We start from the raw sequence: 17,687 nt of genomic DNA on the forward strand, positions 1-17,687 counted from the left end.
AGGGGGAGTTATGCCATGCACTAGGCCCTAAGAGATGGCTTTAGAAAATAGATAACCAAACCCTTCAGTAGCTAAAACATAAAGGGAAGGCATTAAAGGACAACCTTTCTAAATAGATCTATAGAGCCCAAAGGTTTCGACTCGTCAGCTATCCATGGCAATACAAGTAGAGGCATCTCCAAAAAGCATCTGAACTGTTTGCAGAAAAACTAGGCCAAATCCTAGGGCTTAAAGCATGATCAAAATGAAAGGCCATTTAATTCGATTGGATGTTTTAACAAAGTCAATCTTAAGAAACAATGCCTACTATTTGGAATGATGAGCCCACTCCATACCTTCCCAAACAACAACAATATTATCTAGAATATATCTAGATTTGATGAAACCAATTTGTTTAGGATGAACAATCTGCAGGAGAAAATGTCAAATTTTAAGAGAGAGAGCCTTGGCAATTATCTTGTAGTAAACATTCAACAAAGTGATGGGCCTCTGATTTCATATGTCTTTAGGATTGCCAGATTTAGGTATGAATTTAATATTACCTTTATTAATTATGATGCCTAAGGAATGAGTAATATAAGCTTCTTGATAGACCAATGCAAATCAGGGCCAATATCCTCCTAGAGGGCTTTGTAAAATTCACAAGGGAAACCATCACATTTGAGGGATTTATCATCATCCATAGAGAAGATATCTTCCTTGAGATCATCAAGCATAAGCTTCTACTCATAGAAGGAATATTGCTCTAGAGCAAGCCTATTGGGAGTGACAACAGCGCAGGCTTCTAAAGCATGGTCACATGCATTAGAGGGTCCCTGCATAGTAAAAACCTTCTCATGTAATGATGCACAAAAGCCTAAAGGGTGCTAGGAAGGTCAAAAAGGACCTGTTGGCCTTCCCTAATAGACTTGATGCCCATTGCAAAGTGGTGAGCTCACACAACATTGAAAAATTCCTTAGGATCCCAATCACCAACCTCCAAACAATGGAGATGGGCTTTGATCTGAGCTCCCCTAGAAGAATAACTATTTGCAACTTGTTTTTGGTGTCAAAGATTAGCAAGCCAAACTTGTAAATCTGTGTCAAAAGGATTCATGGCGAGAGCCTCCAAGGTCATACAAAGATATTTGGTAGTGGCTTCATAAGATCTTCAGTGATACATGGCCAAGTGTCTTGCATAAATGCAAAGAAATTGCATAGTATGAAGGATGGCATCATTCCACCATTGAATCCACCCAATAAAGGTGTGGGGCCTAGGTGCAAGGTTCCAAACATGAAGAATGTGGGAAACAATGGACGAATGTGATAGCAAAGAAGTATTGAGAAAGTACTGGTTTTTGCAAGGGTGAGGCTAAGATGTGTGCCAGGTGATGGAAAATATGATGGGGTAATGATCTACCAAAGTCACATCTGGCAAAGGGGTGATAGGAAAAAAATGCTCCTGTGAAAAGGAAAAAAAGGATTGAGCCAAAAGCATGACCCTGTCCAGTCTCTTTAAGACTTTGTCAGACCCAACTCAAAAATTGGACCAAGTATGCCGAACCCCACTAGACTGATGGTGGTTAGCATTGGGTTCAAAAAGGCCTAGCTTGTTTCACATGTAAAACTAGGCTTCTCTTTCACCAACTACTCATCAAAAAGGAAAAAGCTCTTCTTTATCAGAAGACAACTCAACCATATTGAAGTCCCCACAAAAGACCCAAGTGATAGGTGGAAATTGATCCACCAACCAATGTCGCAGGTGTGAATGCTCAACAACATCATCGGGGGCATATATATTAACAATACCAAAATAATGGTTCTAAAAAGACAACAAAATTCAAATAACTCTCTGCATGGGGTGAAAGCCATGCAAAATAATTGAAGAAACTAAATGAGGAGAGAGAAGAGTGACTACACCACCTTGTCCAACCTCACGCTAGAAAGAAAACAAAGCACTATCCAGTCAAATAACATGATAGGCTGAGTTAAGAAGGAACCCAACAACTTTAACTTCTTGGAGACATAGAACATTAAGATTACCAAGCCAATGCCTGGTATCACAAACATAATATTTTCTGGGGGGGTCTATTAGCCCCTGTACATTCCATGAGAGATAATTCATGGTAACACAGCTTGCATGTCTTCCTCGTCCCCAAGAGAGGAGAAGTTGTTGTGTAGAAATGTAGATGCATCAAAGGAGGGGTCACCAAGAGAGATGACCTGTCGTATCTTCTCCCCATTATCAAGTACCTCGTTATGACCTTCTAGGCTACGAGAATGACGAAGGGCTTGTGATGAAATTATTAGAGCCTTTTACGACTCTCAAATCCATGTAGGGAAAGACTTGGAGGTATGAATGTCGTCATCCTCTAGGCACCAGGGTTTGAAACATGTGGAGGCATGAGCAAAGGAACTAAAGGTTCTAGTGGCACCAGACTTGAACTGGAATGACCATTTTCTAAAGGAAAAGAGCCTACCTTAGTTGTAATGGAGTGTTTGCCCTTTTTCAAAATAGTAGTCCATTCATCATTTTTGGTGGCCAGAGCCGGTTTGGCTTCCTGGACAAGTGAATGATTGTGTTCTAGCAATGGACAATCCTTAATCTTGTGTTCCACGGACTGACACCTATAACAGGTATTCAAGAGGTTTAGGAAAAGCACCTTTTGAGTGAAGGTGGTACCACATATTTTGATTTCCACTGATTCTTTGAGGTTCCTAGAAAGGTCAACCTCAACAAAAACCCTACGCTAGGGCCAAGCATTTTAAAAACTTATCTGGCTCAAGGCAAATGACCTTGTCAATAGTTTGCACAATGGCTTGCAAGAAGGACCAGCATGGAATAGGAAGCCCAGGGAACTCCACCCATATGGGGACCTTAAGCTTGTAGTCATCAAAGACAACAAAATCACAAGACTATCATTGAAAAACTAGAAGAGAGGACATGACAGACTAGGGACCTCTAACAAATACATGCTCAACTTGGCTAGGGTTTCCAAAGAGAAAAAGAAAGAAGCCTTTAGTAAGGCTTTGAACACCTTCAAGGCGGACACCTTGAGGTGCCCAAACCTAGGAAACCCATTCTCGTAGCATGCTTTTAGATGGAGTGCGTCCCACAAAATATCCAATCAGAGTTTGTTGTTCTAACCAAGTACATGCACTATCAAATTCCTTAACATTCAAAACAATATTAGGGAAGGAGTTACCTCGTGAAACACCTTGGGAATGAACTTGCTAGACGTTTGGTCAACGAAACCATTCTCACCAACAACAACAACTACAAAACCAACACCAACTGATAGGTTAGAGAAGGCCAAGGCCATAATAACATAAATACAATCCCACACTAAATGTGGTATGACAAACATCAAACAAACAAGGATTCAAACAAAAGTTGTACAAACCCTACTAGAGCGCATTATAATTACCTTTTTAAAAGAATGTTAGGACAAAATATTAAACTATCCAATTTTTAATAACTAAAATATTTATATAAATTTTTGGTAGGATATAAAGCCAAATACATACATATTAAGTGCATAATATTAAAAGAAGGGTATCTATGTATAATATCCAAAGGAATATTTAATTTATTTGACTTTATGGTAAAGACAAAAAAATCAATAATGCTAATAATTAAAAAATGTTGTCCCACCAAATTTGAAAAGTTTGACGTCATCATTTATAAATATCAAATAAGATACAAATTAATGTTTAATAAGTTCAATTTTCCAATCATTCTCTCTGGTCTTCAAAATAGAAAAAAAGAAAAACATCTTGAAGATCAAAATGAATATTATGATAACAAATCCCTCTCATTGTAATATTTGGACATGCCATTTTTACCTTCTTTATATAGGATGTCCTAATCTCCTACTAAATTATATGATTTCCTCATTTTCTCAAAAATCTTCTCTTTAATTGTCCCTTATTGTTTCCCTGTTTTTACATGTCTTTAAGTGTCTATTATTGTTTCCCATTTTTGGCATCTCTTTAATTGTCCGTTAGTGTTTCCCATTTTTGACATCTCTTTGATTGTCTATTATTGTTACCCATTTTATAAAATCATTGTAATTGTTCTTTGTTGTTTTCTATTTTTAAAAGTTATCTCAAATGAGGTAGCAAGCTTAGTGGACTTGACCTTTAAGAAAACTTTATAGTCAAAATGCGCTTAAGATGTAGTATGGGATGGGTGAACTTCTAGGAAGATCCAATGCTCCTTCATGACCACCCCCTAAATGTAATGAGTGCTAAGTGTTGGATTCATCATCATGAGAGACCTCGACTAGTATGGGATGGGTGACCTCCTAGGAAGACCCAATGCTTCACCTTCATGACCATCCCCTAAATGTAATGAGTGCTAAGTGTTGGATTCATCATCATGAGGGAACTCGATGGAAGGGGGTTCAACACTTCTCACTTAAATGTAACGAATGACGAATATTGATTCATTCTAAATAGATTCTCGTAAAACAAAAGTATAATTACAAAATTGAATCCTCCACCTTATCACAATTTCACTTACTATAAAAATTCAATTACTATAAAAATTCAAACAAATCGGACAAGTAAACACCGACTTAAACAACCAAACAATTCATCCCAAAATATCACTAATTCTTATTTATCCAAAAAAAAAATGAACGGTGCTCATGCATTCCAAGTAATGGGGACTGAACTAGCTCCTTACACTGGGCCCTCATGCAAGCTCCATCAGTGGGAAGGGGGTTCAACACTTCTCACTTAAATGTAACGAATGACGAATATTGATTCATTCTAAATAGATTCTCGTAAAACAAAAGTATAATTACAAAATTGAATCCTCCACCTTATCACAATTTCACTTACTATAAAAATTCAATTACTATAAAAATTCAAACAAATTGGACAAGTAAACACCGACTTAAACAACCAAACTATTCATCCCAAAATATTATTAATTCTTATTTATCCGAAAAAAAAATAAAAAAAAATGGACGGTGCTCATGCATTCCAAGCAATGGAGACTGAACCAGCTCCTTACACTGGGCCCTCATGCAAGCTCCATAAGTGGGAAGGGGGTTCAACACTTCTCACTTAAATGTAACGAATGACAAATATTTATTCATTCTAAATAGATTCTCCTAAAACAGAAGTATAATTACAAAATTGAATCCTCCACCTTATCACAATTTCACTTACTATAAAAATTCAATTACTATAAAAATTCAAACAAATCGGACAAGTAAACACCGACTTAAACAACCAAACAATTCATCCCAAAATATCACTAATTCTTATTTATCCAAAAAAACAAAAAAAAAACGGACGGTGCTCATGCATTCCAAGCAATGGGGACTGAACCAGCTCCTTACACTGGGCCCTCATGCAAGCTCCATCAGTGAAATCTGGTAATCAGCAATTGCACAGTCGCCGTCTCTTCTCCACCACAAGAAGATTAAACTAAATCCCCAGATATTTTCCGTTCACCATTATTTTTAGCCCCCCCGGCCCCCCAGCAGCATTCTTCAATCCACAAGAGCAATTGGAGGGTAGGTTGAATTCCTGTGAAAAATCTCGGCAAAATATGGCGTCCATAGCAGCAACCAGAGTCATACCCACAAGAGCCGCAGCCTCTGTGGGCTCACAGGACGGCTCAATCCATCGAAGATCTATCGGGAACACCGCCTTTCGGCGGATGAAACCCCAATATGCCTCTGGACAAAGAGCAGGAAGATCAGGTTTGGTGCAGGCGTCGGCAAAATACGATCTCTCGAGCTTCAAATTCGAGCCAATTCAGGAATCCGTAGTCTCCCGCGAGATGACTAGGCGCTACATGACGGACATGATAACATTCGCTGACACGGATGTCGTCATAGTTGGGGCTGGCTCAGCAGGGCTTTCTTGCGCATACGAGCTGAGCAAAAACCCTGAAGTGAAGGTTGCCATTATCGAGCAATCTGTGAGCCCCGGGGGCGGCGCCTGGCTCGGCGGGCAGTTGTTTTCCGCCATGATTATCCGCAAGCCCGCTCATGTCTTCCTTGATGAAATCGGTGTTCCTTACGATGAGGCCGATGATTATGTGGTCGTCAAGCATGCTGCCCTTTTCACGTCTACCATTTTGAGCAAGGTTTTGGCGCGCCCAAATGTGAAGCTGTTCAATGCCGTTGCTGCTGAGGATCTGATTATAAAGGAGAATCGGGTGTCTGGTGTTGTGACGAATTGGGCTCTGGTTTCGATGAACCATGATACACAGTCTTGCATGGATCCTAATGTGATGGAGGCTAAGGTTGTGGTTAGTTCTTGTGGGCATGATGGGCCTTTTGGGGCTACTGGTGTGAAGAGGTTGAAGAGTGTTGGGATGATTGATAGTGTGCCCGGCATGAAGTGTCTGGATATGAATGTTGCCGAGGATGCGATTGTTAGGCTCACCAGGGAGGTTGTGCCTGGCATGATTGTTACTGGCATGGAGGTTGCTGAAATCGATGGGGCTCCCCGAATGGTAAAAGCTTTGATCTTCTTGTTTTTTTAAGGCTATTCAACTTTTTGTGTGATTTGAGGTGACCCATTTCCTATTTGGGGTTTTAGCCAGGGTTTTGCAATGAAATCTGTAGCCCTTACTAGTGGACTTGCCTGGGTGTTTTTTTTTTTCCCAATTTGGGTTTTTTTTTGGTCCATTGGTTACTCTCCTCGAAAAGGATGTGGTTGGAATTTTATTTCGTAAATTGCCAGAGCGCAACGATCGGGCTGCATGAGCTCCTTCCAATCGCCCTGAGCATAAAGAGTTGTGACTGACATTTTATTGATGATTTGAACTTTTTTAAAAAGTTGGTTTGGCTTTGTTCAGTGCGAGGCTAACCCTCGATTTTGGGGTCTTATCGGGATATGCGTCAAAAGTTTGGTTTAACTTTTGTTTGATTTGATTCTTTTCTGTTTCATTTCTCGGTTTAGACTTAAGCTTTATTTTGACGACTTCAGACTTTAGCTTTGGTTTGGCTTTGTTTATCGTTTGAACTTGGATTCTCAAATTAGGGTTTAGTCGGAATATGCATCAGACGTCCGGTGGAAATCTGGCTTTTAAACTGATTTTATTCTGTTCAAGTGTTCTGTTTTAGAATCTGGAATATGCGTCATAAGTGGTAGTATATTTTATTTAGGATTTGGACTTAAAAGTTTTTCTACAGGTTTTAGCTTTTTTTTATTACTTGGGCTCTGCTCAGTTGAGGGAAAAAGTAGGATATGCATCAGGCTCAGAGGCGGGGTTTGAACTCTTTTTCTAATATTTCTTTTCCTCCGTTGAATGTTGCTCGGTTAGAATCTGCGATATGCAGTTGAAGTTGTATGGGATTTGGAAATGCATCCGAAGTTGGATGTGGTTTTTTACAAAGCGTTTTGAACTAAATGTTTTTGTTAGATTAGCTTTCTCCATTCATCGCATGCCCTTATTTACAATTCACTTGGGATATGTGTCAGAAGAAGTTGGGTGTGATATGTTACTCAGGTTTAAACTTTATTTTTTATATGTGCTTTTACTTGCATCATTTTTTTGAGTTCCAAATCTAAGGCTCAAGTGGTTTGTGAATCAGAAGTTGGTTGTGACATAGTAATCAAATTTTGAACGTTGTTTTTTGTGTTCTTTTGTACTTCTCATATTTCACTACCCAATTTATGATTCGTATATGGGGTTTATGCATGAAAAGCTGGGTGTGATATTAAACTCGGTTCAATTCGTTTTTTCTTTGCTCATTATACGCTTTGCTCCACTTGCAGCTCTATTAGCGCATGTGTCAAAAGTTGAGTGATAGTGAACTCCCAATTTGAACTTCTTTCTTTTAATTTGGTTTTGCTTTGTTCAATCTTTGCACTAATTCATTTAATTTTCAATTGGAACGTTCATCAGACGGTTGATACTTTACTCAAGGTTTGAACTCTGTCTTAGAATTGTATGAAGTATTTTCCTCACTTTGTTTTGGGTATTCAAACGTCAGGTCAAAGCTGAAGTTTATAGTTAATCAACATTCTTCTGAGGTTTTCGTGTCCTCAGATTGGATGGTACATTTATTTTAAACTGCAAGCTGGTATTTTACTCTTTTTGTATTGAAGATCAGCTTAGAGTTGTTCCTCGATATTTGATTCATATCTTTTTGGGGCTTTAATGTCTGCTTTGGGTGGTTCATATTCTATAAATTTATTTGAACCACAAGCCAGAGTTGAATGCTGAGGCTTATTCAAAAATCAGCTTAGAGTTGTGCTGCTGATATGAATCTATGGCACTTGGCTATTCTGTAGTGTGCTGGTTCAGTTTCAATATTTTGTTTATGTTTGAACTCAGGGCTTGCACCTTTTATTGACCACTCTTAACTTTCTTTTATCCGTCCTTTATGCTTAGTTTGGTTCATTTTCGTTATCTGTTTGACGTGCAGTCTATCTCTTTCCACATTCACTTCTGTTCTCGGCCTTGCTATTTCTTTAGTTGTCCTGTTCTTCTCCATTCTTCCTTTTGTGCTACTCTGCCTTTTACTCTACATTGCTCTGGATTTGGTTTCCCTGCTTTTTACTGACTAAATATTTTTTTTAGGTAAGCCTTATTTTGCAATAACAAGATGTGATTTAATGCAGGGCCCTACCTTCGGAGCAATGATGATTTCTGGACAGAAGGCAGCTCATTTGGCACTCAAAGCTCTGGGCCTGCCAAATGCCCTGGATGAATCTTTGAACGTGCAACCTGAACTCACTTTGGCTTCTGCTGAAGATGAGAGCACTGCATCTGCTTAGATTGTCTTCTCATGCATCGCTGCTAGTTGCATTTTGTCTATCAATGCATAGGGCTAATAATGTACTAGGATGTATTAGACATGCGGAACTTTTCAATCTATGGCTTTGCTGTGCATCTTGAATTCGGTCTCTCTCTCTCTCTCTCTGGTCTGAGACGCATCTTTCTAATGTTAATAAGCACAAATGGTATGGTATGACTACGTTTCTCCCATGCCTGAAAAATGATGAATACTATTTACAGTTTATTTATAAGAAATTAGTGTTCAAGAGGAAAAGTTGAAATTCATCACAGCTGGGGTTTAGTTTTGTAAGTTATTTGTCTTCAGTTCTAAGATGAAATAAAAATATAGTAGTCGTGACTAAATTAATCCTCTTCATCCTTTTCCTTGAAGGCTAACTTATACTACACTACAGTTTAGTTCTCGACACAGTTTTACAGTCCTAGTTTGGACGGAGAGTAATCATCCAAGTGGTGACATTAGAATTTCTTTTGCATATGCCTGTGATTTTGGATTAACTTTTTATTTGTTTTGAAAAAGGCTTCATAAGCAGGGGAATGAAAGTTGTGTTGTTTTGAAAAAGGCTTCATAAGCGGGGGAATGAAGGGTTATGTTGTTGGCAGTTTTTCTGTTGGCATATAATGGTGATGTTCTTTGAGAGGCATTTTATATTCCTGTGGTTTTCCTTTCCATCCTAACCAAAAATGAAAAGAAGTTTAATGAAATTTGAAATCATCTTATTTAGGAGCACTGCAATTTTAGATGGGCTAGTTTTGATATAAAACACAGGCAGGGCCTCGTAAGGGCTGAGTACAAACAGGAGGCAGTGCCTCTTAAGCAGATAAACAGCATGACTAATTATCAGCACAATCAGCACAAATTCAGCCAATCCCCTTTTTCAATATGAAAACCCATCCTAATTATCCCCCTTTTCGATATGAAAAATCCTCTTTTTTTTTCAATATGAAACCCATTCTAATTATCCCTTTTTCAACATGAAAACCCATTCTAATTATCCAATGACAACAGATTAAATCAACTTTTCTCATTAAAACTATAATCTATCCAGAAAGTATTATAATTTATTTATCAAACTACTAATTTGATGGTTATTAGTGTTAGAATTGAACACCTGCTAATTTTGGATTTAACATTTGGATATCTTAGAGACCATACAGTCAGCTCTCCTTGGATTCTAATGTTTTTATATTACATTTGTTAGAAGCATGTAAACCTATCAATCAGAATTGATTGGAACATAATTGTAAAGCTGCAATGATAATGTTGTTAATAATGGTGTAATGCTTTCCCCGAAACGTAAGGTTTCCATTTTCGATTGATATTCATGATACATATTTTGTTTTGATTGTTACATCTCTGATTGCATTTAGGGCCCATTTAGATTTAGGAAGTGCTTGAAGAATGCTTTCTACACCAATTTGAAAAGGGAACATTTCTGTTAGGAATCAAGCTTTAGAGGTTAGGAATCAAGCTTTAGAGGTTAAGAATAATCAATTTTGACTATTTAACATTTCTTTTAGGAATCAAGCTTTAGAGGTTGAGAATAAATCAATTTTGACTATTTAACATTTTTTTTAGGAATCAAGCTTTAGAGGTTGACAATAAATCAATTTTGATCATTTAACATTTTAAGAATAAGTCAATTTTGACTATTTAACATTTTTTTGCTTAGGAATCAAGTTTAGAATTTTAGTGTGATGTTTAAGCCAAAATTAGAACAACAGTGCGTAAAATAAGATACATAAAATAAGGCCTTCAAATTGGTAAGTCAGATTGAAATTGCTTATAAAAGACGGAAATCAACTATATGGAGAAGTGATGTCAAATTCAACAAATTTGTTCTTGAACTATATATTATTTGAACTGTATCAACTACATTCTTGCAATTGTCAAGATATATACAGATGCAACTTACAACGGGGTGACTATCAAGTGTCAACACTACTGAACATGCAAAACGCAACCTGCCAAATAATAAGTTAGTTAAAAAAACCAAAAAAAACATTTGGACTTAAAAAACCGAAAAAAAACATTTGGACACAAAATAGACCGTTCTTAGGAAACATTTGGCTCCGCTTATAAAAGGTACTCTTGAACTTGACGACTCAATCTAAAAGATGACTCCTAAACTCTTCTTTGAGAAAATAAACTATGAAGAAGAGTAGTCAACTCATTAGAAGTGGACGCTTGCGTTCTATAAGATGAGATTCATATCAAGTTACTCTCAAAAGGGTACATTTACACATATATCATCGAACTTACATATAAACTATTAACGTACATACAATTAAATAATTTAAGTATATATATATATATATATATATTTGATAGGTAAATGGTCGAAGCTTGGGTTATTTATTATTATAATTAAGAGTAATTATTATATTGTGTTAATCACGAGTAGTTTCAAACACAAGACTTCTTCGATGAGAGGCTCGCAATTTACCAATGCGTTGTAGGCTCTTGCCTACCATTGAATGAAATATTGAGTTATAAAAAGTTGACACCTTAAATCTAATAAACATTTAATAATTTTCTAATATATTAGATCTTTAAATATTTTATGCTAAACCTTAATCGTTGATTTACAAAGTTGACACCTTAATCTTAATAAACATTTAATAATCTTCTAATATATTAGATCTTTACATATATTATGCTAAACTTTACTCTTTGTAAGAATTTGTCTTAGGGCAAAATTATCCAAGATCAAAGAACTCAAGCACAAGCACAATAGTAGACCAAGAAGAGTATGATCAATATGAGAATAAATTATCTCAAGCATGTCTCAAAGCATGTACATACACACTAGGAGTGTTTGAATATAAAGGCCTCTAAGATGCATCTATAATGGGTGTAGAAAAAATTGGAGATAAGCATGACAACTAAGCACACATCGTCTATTGTGCATGAATATATGTGCATCAATGAGAGGATAAGTATGACAAGGTGTCTCGTGTAGAGATGTAGACACTATGTGTTCGAATAAAGTGCTTACTCCTATGTTGTAGACACCATGTGCATAATTAGAGTGGTAACTCTTGTGTTGTCAACATGACAACTCACAAGAGTACACATACTTCTAGGTGACTAATAAATAAATAATAAAATTTGTATTCTCCTAAGTAAGCTTAACTAAAGTATAAATAGTAAATACTTATTTACACTGGCACCCCCCCTTAAGTGAAACTAAGGGGAATGCACTTAAGCTCACATAATCTAAGATGAAATGCATAATATATCCCAACTATTAGAACATGTTAGGTACCTATGTACATAATGAAAATGCTATGCAATCTCTCATAAAGCGGAGAAAGAGTGAAAACATCATGGGGAAAACCCTCCCCCCGAAAAAAAGATGAAAAAGTCACGTATGGATGGATGGAATAATTAAGACCCCCCTCCCATTACGACATACATTAGGTATATACAAAGAAGAAATATGAGAAGAAGAAAGACATGATAGTCCCCCCCACCCCACCAAATAAGAGTGTTGATCAGTGATAGCTGCTCCGATGTAGAAGCTGATCGAAGACTGTTGAATGGTGTTCCTCCCCTCTGGAAGAAACAATGCTATAGGGACAAATGAGATGCTTCTACGGTGTGTGATCCCATAGATAGATGTAGTCTCTAAAACCTGCTCAATTGTCCATGTGTCGATACTAATGATGGCTCCTTCCAATACTATGGAAAAGAACAAGTGAAGATCTAGCAAGGATGAATGTAGAACCTATCTCAAAGAACTAAATGTCTCCTCAAGTGATAAAGAAACCCTCTGTAACTATTGTTCATAAGTATCCACAATCACATCAACCTGTAGAGATTAATCATGTAGAGAATAAACATGAGGGTCAGAGTGAATCCTCATGACAATTAAAGAAGTGTCTGCTTCATCAAAGAGAAGATGTATATAATCAATGTTGTCCTCCAAATCTGCGAAGTGTGACTCCATGAACAAGCTTGCAATGTCTGCCAAGAAGTCATCCACTGAAGCTGGAGCTGGAAGACGAGATGTACCTTGTTGTGCTGGACCTATCGCTGTGGCAATATATGCATGTGGACTATGTTGATGTCGTGACCTCTAGCTGCAACTTTTGATAGAACCTCATGTGTCTGAATCTGTTGAAGCACTATTGTTGGTGTCACTATCAGTTTCCACAATGTATTATGTGCAGAGAGGATTAGAAGATAAGCTTGTCGAACTTTACTCAAAGTGTACATCCTTCTCCACAAAGATCTGATGTGTCTCGGAATCCAAAAGTTTGCACACCTTCACACTGTCTTCATATCCAATAAAAGTACAAGGCTGAGGTGGTGGTGCCTTGCATCCCCTGGAAGATCTATTTGCCCATGTTGGACAACCGAAGACTCTGAAGTGTGTCACAAGTGGTTTTCTATCACACCCTGCCTCAAAAGGAGTCTTGCCATCTAAGGCAGGATGATGAGACCTGTTAAGTATGTGATTGGCACTGTTGATTGCTTCGACTTCAAGTGATGGATCTAGAGACTTGGCTAGTATCATGCAATTTGCCATTGACTTAAGAGTTTGTATCCTTAGTGTTGCAACATCTGTCTTGTGTGGACTGAATGCTGGTGGATTCTGAAGATCAATTAATTCCCTCAAGTTTGCAAAACTCTTTAAGTCTTCTATTCACGTATCTACTTTCATTGTCAATTCGAAGAACTTTGATGGCTTTCCTGGATTTCTGTTCAACATGAGTCTTGAAGGCTAGAAACTTATCCAACACTTCATTCTTATAATGGAGAAGGTAGACCTAAGAATATTGTGAAGTCATCAATGAAAGTATGTAGCAACCTTAACTGACTGATGTCACTGCAAAAGGGTCCTGTTAGTACCATGTGAACCCTCTGAAGAACAACTGGTGCTCCTGAAGACTTCCCTTTATGTAACTTCTCCTTTGGATGCATATCCACTAAACCTATTGAACATTCACCTGTGGAAAAGTTGATTGGAGGTAGACCTTTGACCATTTTGTTTGAGAAAAGTTGCTAAAGATAGCGAAAGGCAAGATGACCATACAACTCATGCCATAATTTGGTGTATGAATTGGATCGAGTTAATAAGTCTTGTTAAGGAGACTTGGGCACAAAGTGGGAGAAAGAATACAACCTTTTGTCATGATTAACTTTCCCCACTGCAACCATTGAATCGTCTTTTAGACTGTGCAACTTTACTGAGTCAAAAGGAACTCAACTTTATGACCATCTCCAAGGTGAGTGATTTGGTAAATTGAGAGGAGATTAGAACTTAGGTTTGGAACATAGAGAACATCTTTGAACTCTCCATTTTCCATCTCCACATTTCCTTTCCCTTCAACTTCCATTTTTTTATCATCTCCCACAAAGATGTGTGGTACCTTTGATTGCTTTAATGAAAAAAAATCTCCTTTTGAAGAACCCATATGATAGGAGGCACCTAAGTCAAGAATCCATTCCGTTGAAGAATTTAAATTTGCCATGAGTGCTTGCCCTTTGCCCTTTGAATATGAAGAAGACCCTTTCTCCTTATAAGCATTAGGCAGTGGAACATTATGTTTCTTCATGATATTGGTCAACTCATCAATCTTTTTGTGATAACACTCATGTTCTTCATGACCCAATTTCTTGTAATAGGCACACTTTTTTTTCTCCTTATTAGTGTCCTCCTTCTTGTTTGAATTCGAGGAGGACTTGCCTTGTTGATTTGATGATGGTGTTGTCTTTTTTGCATCCTTTGATTTGATATTATTTCATTTCTTATTCTTGCCCTTTCCTTTATTTGAAGATTAACCAGCTAAATTTTGAGAACCCTCATTATTTGCTACCAATGCCTTAGACTTAGATGAATTGAGAATCCCCAATGATTACATCTTCTTTTCTTCTTTTTCCAACAGTTCAACATAATGATCAAATGAGACTTCTTGATAGGCAGACGCTAATGTAGTCTTTGAGGTGTTATAATAAGAAACAAATGTGGAGTACATAGATTACAGTTTATTATGAATGAGATAGATCAACCTATCATCTTTAATAGGACTCCCACAATCACCAAGCTTTTGTTCTTGATTCATTCACCTTTATGATAAAATCCTGTATGGAATCAAATGTCTTTGGATCTAAGGAGACAAGCTTATCTTCAATTTTGAAAACATCTTCTATCATGCCCAAAATACGAGGGCAAAAACACACGTAACAATTTTTTTATATTTTAAAGATTAATATCATCACTGGATTTGATAAAGTTTACTATGTTTGATTTACCAGTTAAAATATGGGGAACGTTGCAAAACAGATAATTGTTCCCTAACAAAACCTAAGACTACATCTCAATTTTAAACTTCCATAATTAACCGAATAATTTATTTAACCAATCCATTTTTCATTTATTATAAAGATTTAACACATTGTCCTCCTTATTTACTTTTAAAAAATATTACTGAATAATACATTAAATTATTCAAAGAACGAGTTATAATTGAAATAAGATAAGATAACAATTATATCTAGTCATTAATTACTTAATCATTATATTAAACTAATAACGAGAGTAACTTACCTAAAATACAATTTAACATTAAATTATTCAAACTAAAATATAGGATAACAACTAACTAAAACTTAATATATGAACTTCAATTAAAGACAATAAAATCACTTAACAATAGAATATTCTAAAACTTGAAACATATCAATTTTATTACAAAAGAAAAGATAATTAAAATTAATTAGTATTTAAACTACAATTTAAAATTTACTACCTATACACAACTATAAAATAATAAACAATACTAATCATCTAGAAACATATAAATTAAAACACTAATAATTTTTTTAAAAAAATAACTAAAGTTTAAAATAAAATCAATTTAATAAAAACCAACTAATGTTTAAGCTAAATCTAATTTAATAAGAACTAACTACAACATGCTAATACTAATGCTAAATAATAAAACTAAACTAACTTTGTAACTTTAATTAAATAAACTAACCTGCAGCTAAATCCTAAAACTAACCTTACAATTACCCCACTTACATTTTAATTTAATCCTACCCTCCAACTACCCACGTCACATCCCAAGTAAAATAAACTTTTCAAAAAAAAAGCCCACATTCTTCTCCCACCCACGTGGGCACCAAACTGACCCAAGCAAAGATTTCAAAGGGAGAAGGATGGAGTACGTTTTCCCACAATTCGCCAAGTATGCTTGGCAATTTAAAATCACATGGGGGTGGATGGTAGAAAGTTTGGAATCCTTTAATTGCAATGACAAGATTGTCTTCTCCCACATAAATTTGTTGTAGAAGGAAAGGGGATGGAGTCTTTTTTAATAAGATAATTTGCATTGACTTTGGTGTTTCCAAAGTTAAGGGTGGAGGGAAATAAAAGAGGTCCCACTCCAAGTCGCCCAACTTTTCCTATTTATTATGAGAGGAAGAAAAAGTTAGTTAGGTAGAACTTAGTATAGGAGATATTTTGGATACTTGTTTTATGAATTAATTACTATTCTTTGTTTTGTTTATATATATATTTTTTGATTTAATAAATATAACAAAAGATTTTTAAAAAGCATCTTAGAGGGAATATTCTTTGCTACCTCAAGGAATTTAATTCTTTTTGCCCATACAAAATTCAGAGGGCTTTTTTTCTCTTGGAAACACTTTTTTTTTTGCCAAGTGCATTTTTTGTGTAAGTATGGAATTTTCCAAACAATTTATTTTTATAGCAAGGGGGTTAATATTTTTCCTTCCTAATTGAAATTACCAAATGCCTAGTTAACCAAGGAGGTATATAAATATACATGTATATTTTTTTTCTTCTCTACATTAACTTTAATCATCGAGTTTACTAATTTGTTAAAACCTTAACGTAAGGTTATTTTATCTCTTAAAAAAATCATGAAATTAAATCGAAGTTCCAACCATAACTTAAATTTTTCCATAACATAATTGAACTCAAAATCACATAAATTGCATGTCTCCATTTTATCTAATTTTCAATACACACATGCATAAACTGAAATACTAGAAGAACTCAAATGCAAGAATATTACTCAATCTCTTTTTCTATTAAACCACCTAATTCAAAGGCTCCGTTGAGAAAAAACCAATAAGAAAACTTGAAATTGTTGCCACTTCAACAATGAGTTTAAAATACAATTTACACAAGATTTCAATCCTGAGGAAAAATCTCCTCAACGTAACTAAAATTCAATAACAAATTGAATTTCCTTCTTGGCCCTTAACAAGGGATCCATTTCGAATTCTGTAATACATCATGGTGATTGTGGAGAGAACAAAAATTGACTAGGAGATAACCAATCATAACATGAAGACAAAATCAGACATTCACTCCCATACCGGGTTTTCACAACAGGTTCGACATTGAACCAAACTAGGGAGAAGGTGGATTTTCCAATAGGAGACGTCAGACACAACACCAAAATAGGTGCTCTATTGGGGCTATAACTCAATAACTTCTATTCTTCCATTCTTACATTCCAAAACTCATATGTGGTTTGTGTTGACAAGTAGGGGCCCATAACACCCTACCCTCTCTCCCTCTTCTTGTTTTCAGAAGAGAATCTACACTGTTGGAGTCCAATTGAAGACCTTCCCCACATACATGGCCACTTTTTCCCTATCCAAGGGTGAGTAATGCCAATACACCCATACAATCCCTTTGAAAATTCAAACAAAACACAAAGGAAAGACATCTAAGAAAACAAGTTTCCCATCCCTCCCAAACATACTCAACACACACACATATATACATATGTTATAAAATTGAAACATGAAACACAACATGAACCAAATGAGGTGAAGTATTCCTACCTTCAAAAATTAGGTTATGAAAAATTAACAAGTTTGAGATGAGCTTGCTTTCCTCTTCTTCTCCTTCAATCATAATTTCCCCTCTAAAACTAGAGGTTGGGT

The 17,687-nt window shown here is 36.1% G+C and overlaps 1 protein-coding gene across 1 annotated transcript; it reads left to right on the forward strand.

Annotated features, from left to right (window-relative positions):
- Positions 1-5,488: 5,488 nt before the first annotated feature.
- On the forward strand, positions 5,489-9,008 carry THI1 (thiazole biosynthetic enzyme, chloroplast (ARA6) (THI1) (THI4)). The gene is made up of 2 exons (XM_089832250.1): positions 5,489-6,460; positions 8,578-9,008. Exons 1-2 carry the CDS (start codon positions 5,546-5,548, stop codon positions 8,731-8,733), a joined length of 1,071 nt encoding a protein of 356 aa, XP_089688376.1. The 5' UTR covers positions 5,489-5,545; the 3' UTR covers positions 8,734-9,008.
- The last annotated feature ends 8,679 nt before the right edge of the window (positions 9,009-17,687 follow it).

This window comes from Cupressus sempervirens, chromosome 5, assembly GCF_028749045.1.
Source record: "Cupressus sempervirens isolate cs-2001-9-10 chromosome 5, ASM2874904v1, whole genome shotgun sequence".
Taxonomy (NCBI): domain Eukaryota; kingdom Viridiplantae; phylum Streptophyta; class Pinopsida; order Cupressales; family Cupressaceae; genus Cupressus; species Cupressus sempervirens.

What these genes read in the sequence shown, in the direction of transcription:
- THI1 (XM_089832250.1), top strand. Translation starts at nt 5,546, where the DNA reads ATGGCGTCCATAGCAGCAACCAGAGTCATACCCACAAGAGCCGCAGCC. An exon ending in TCGATGGGGCTCCCCGAATG is followed by an intron (nt 6,461 to 8,577) that starts GTAAAAGCTTTG and finishes GATTTAATGCAG; the next exon opens with GGCCCTACCTTCGGAGCAAT.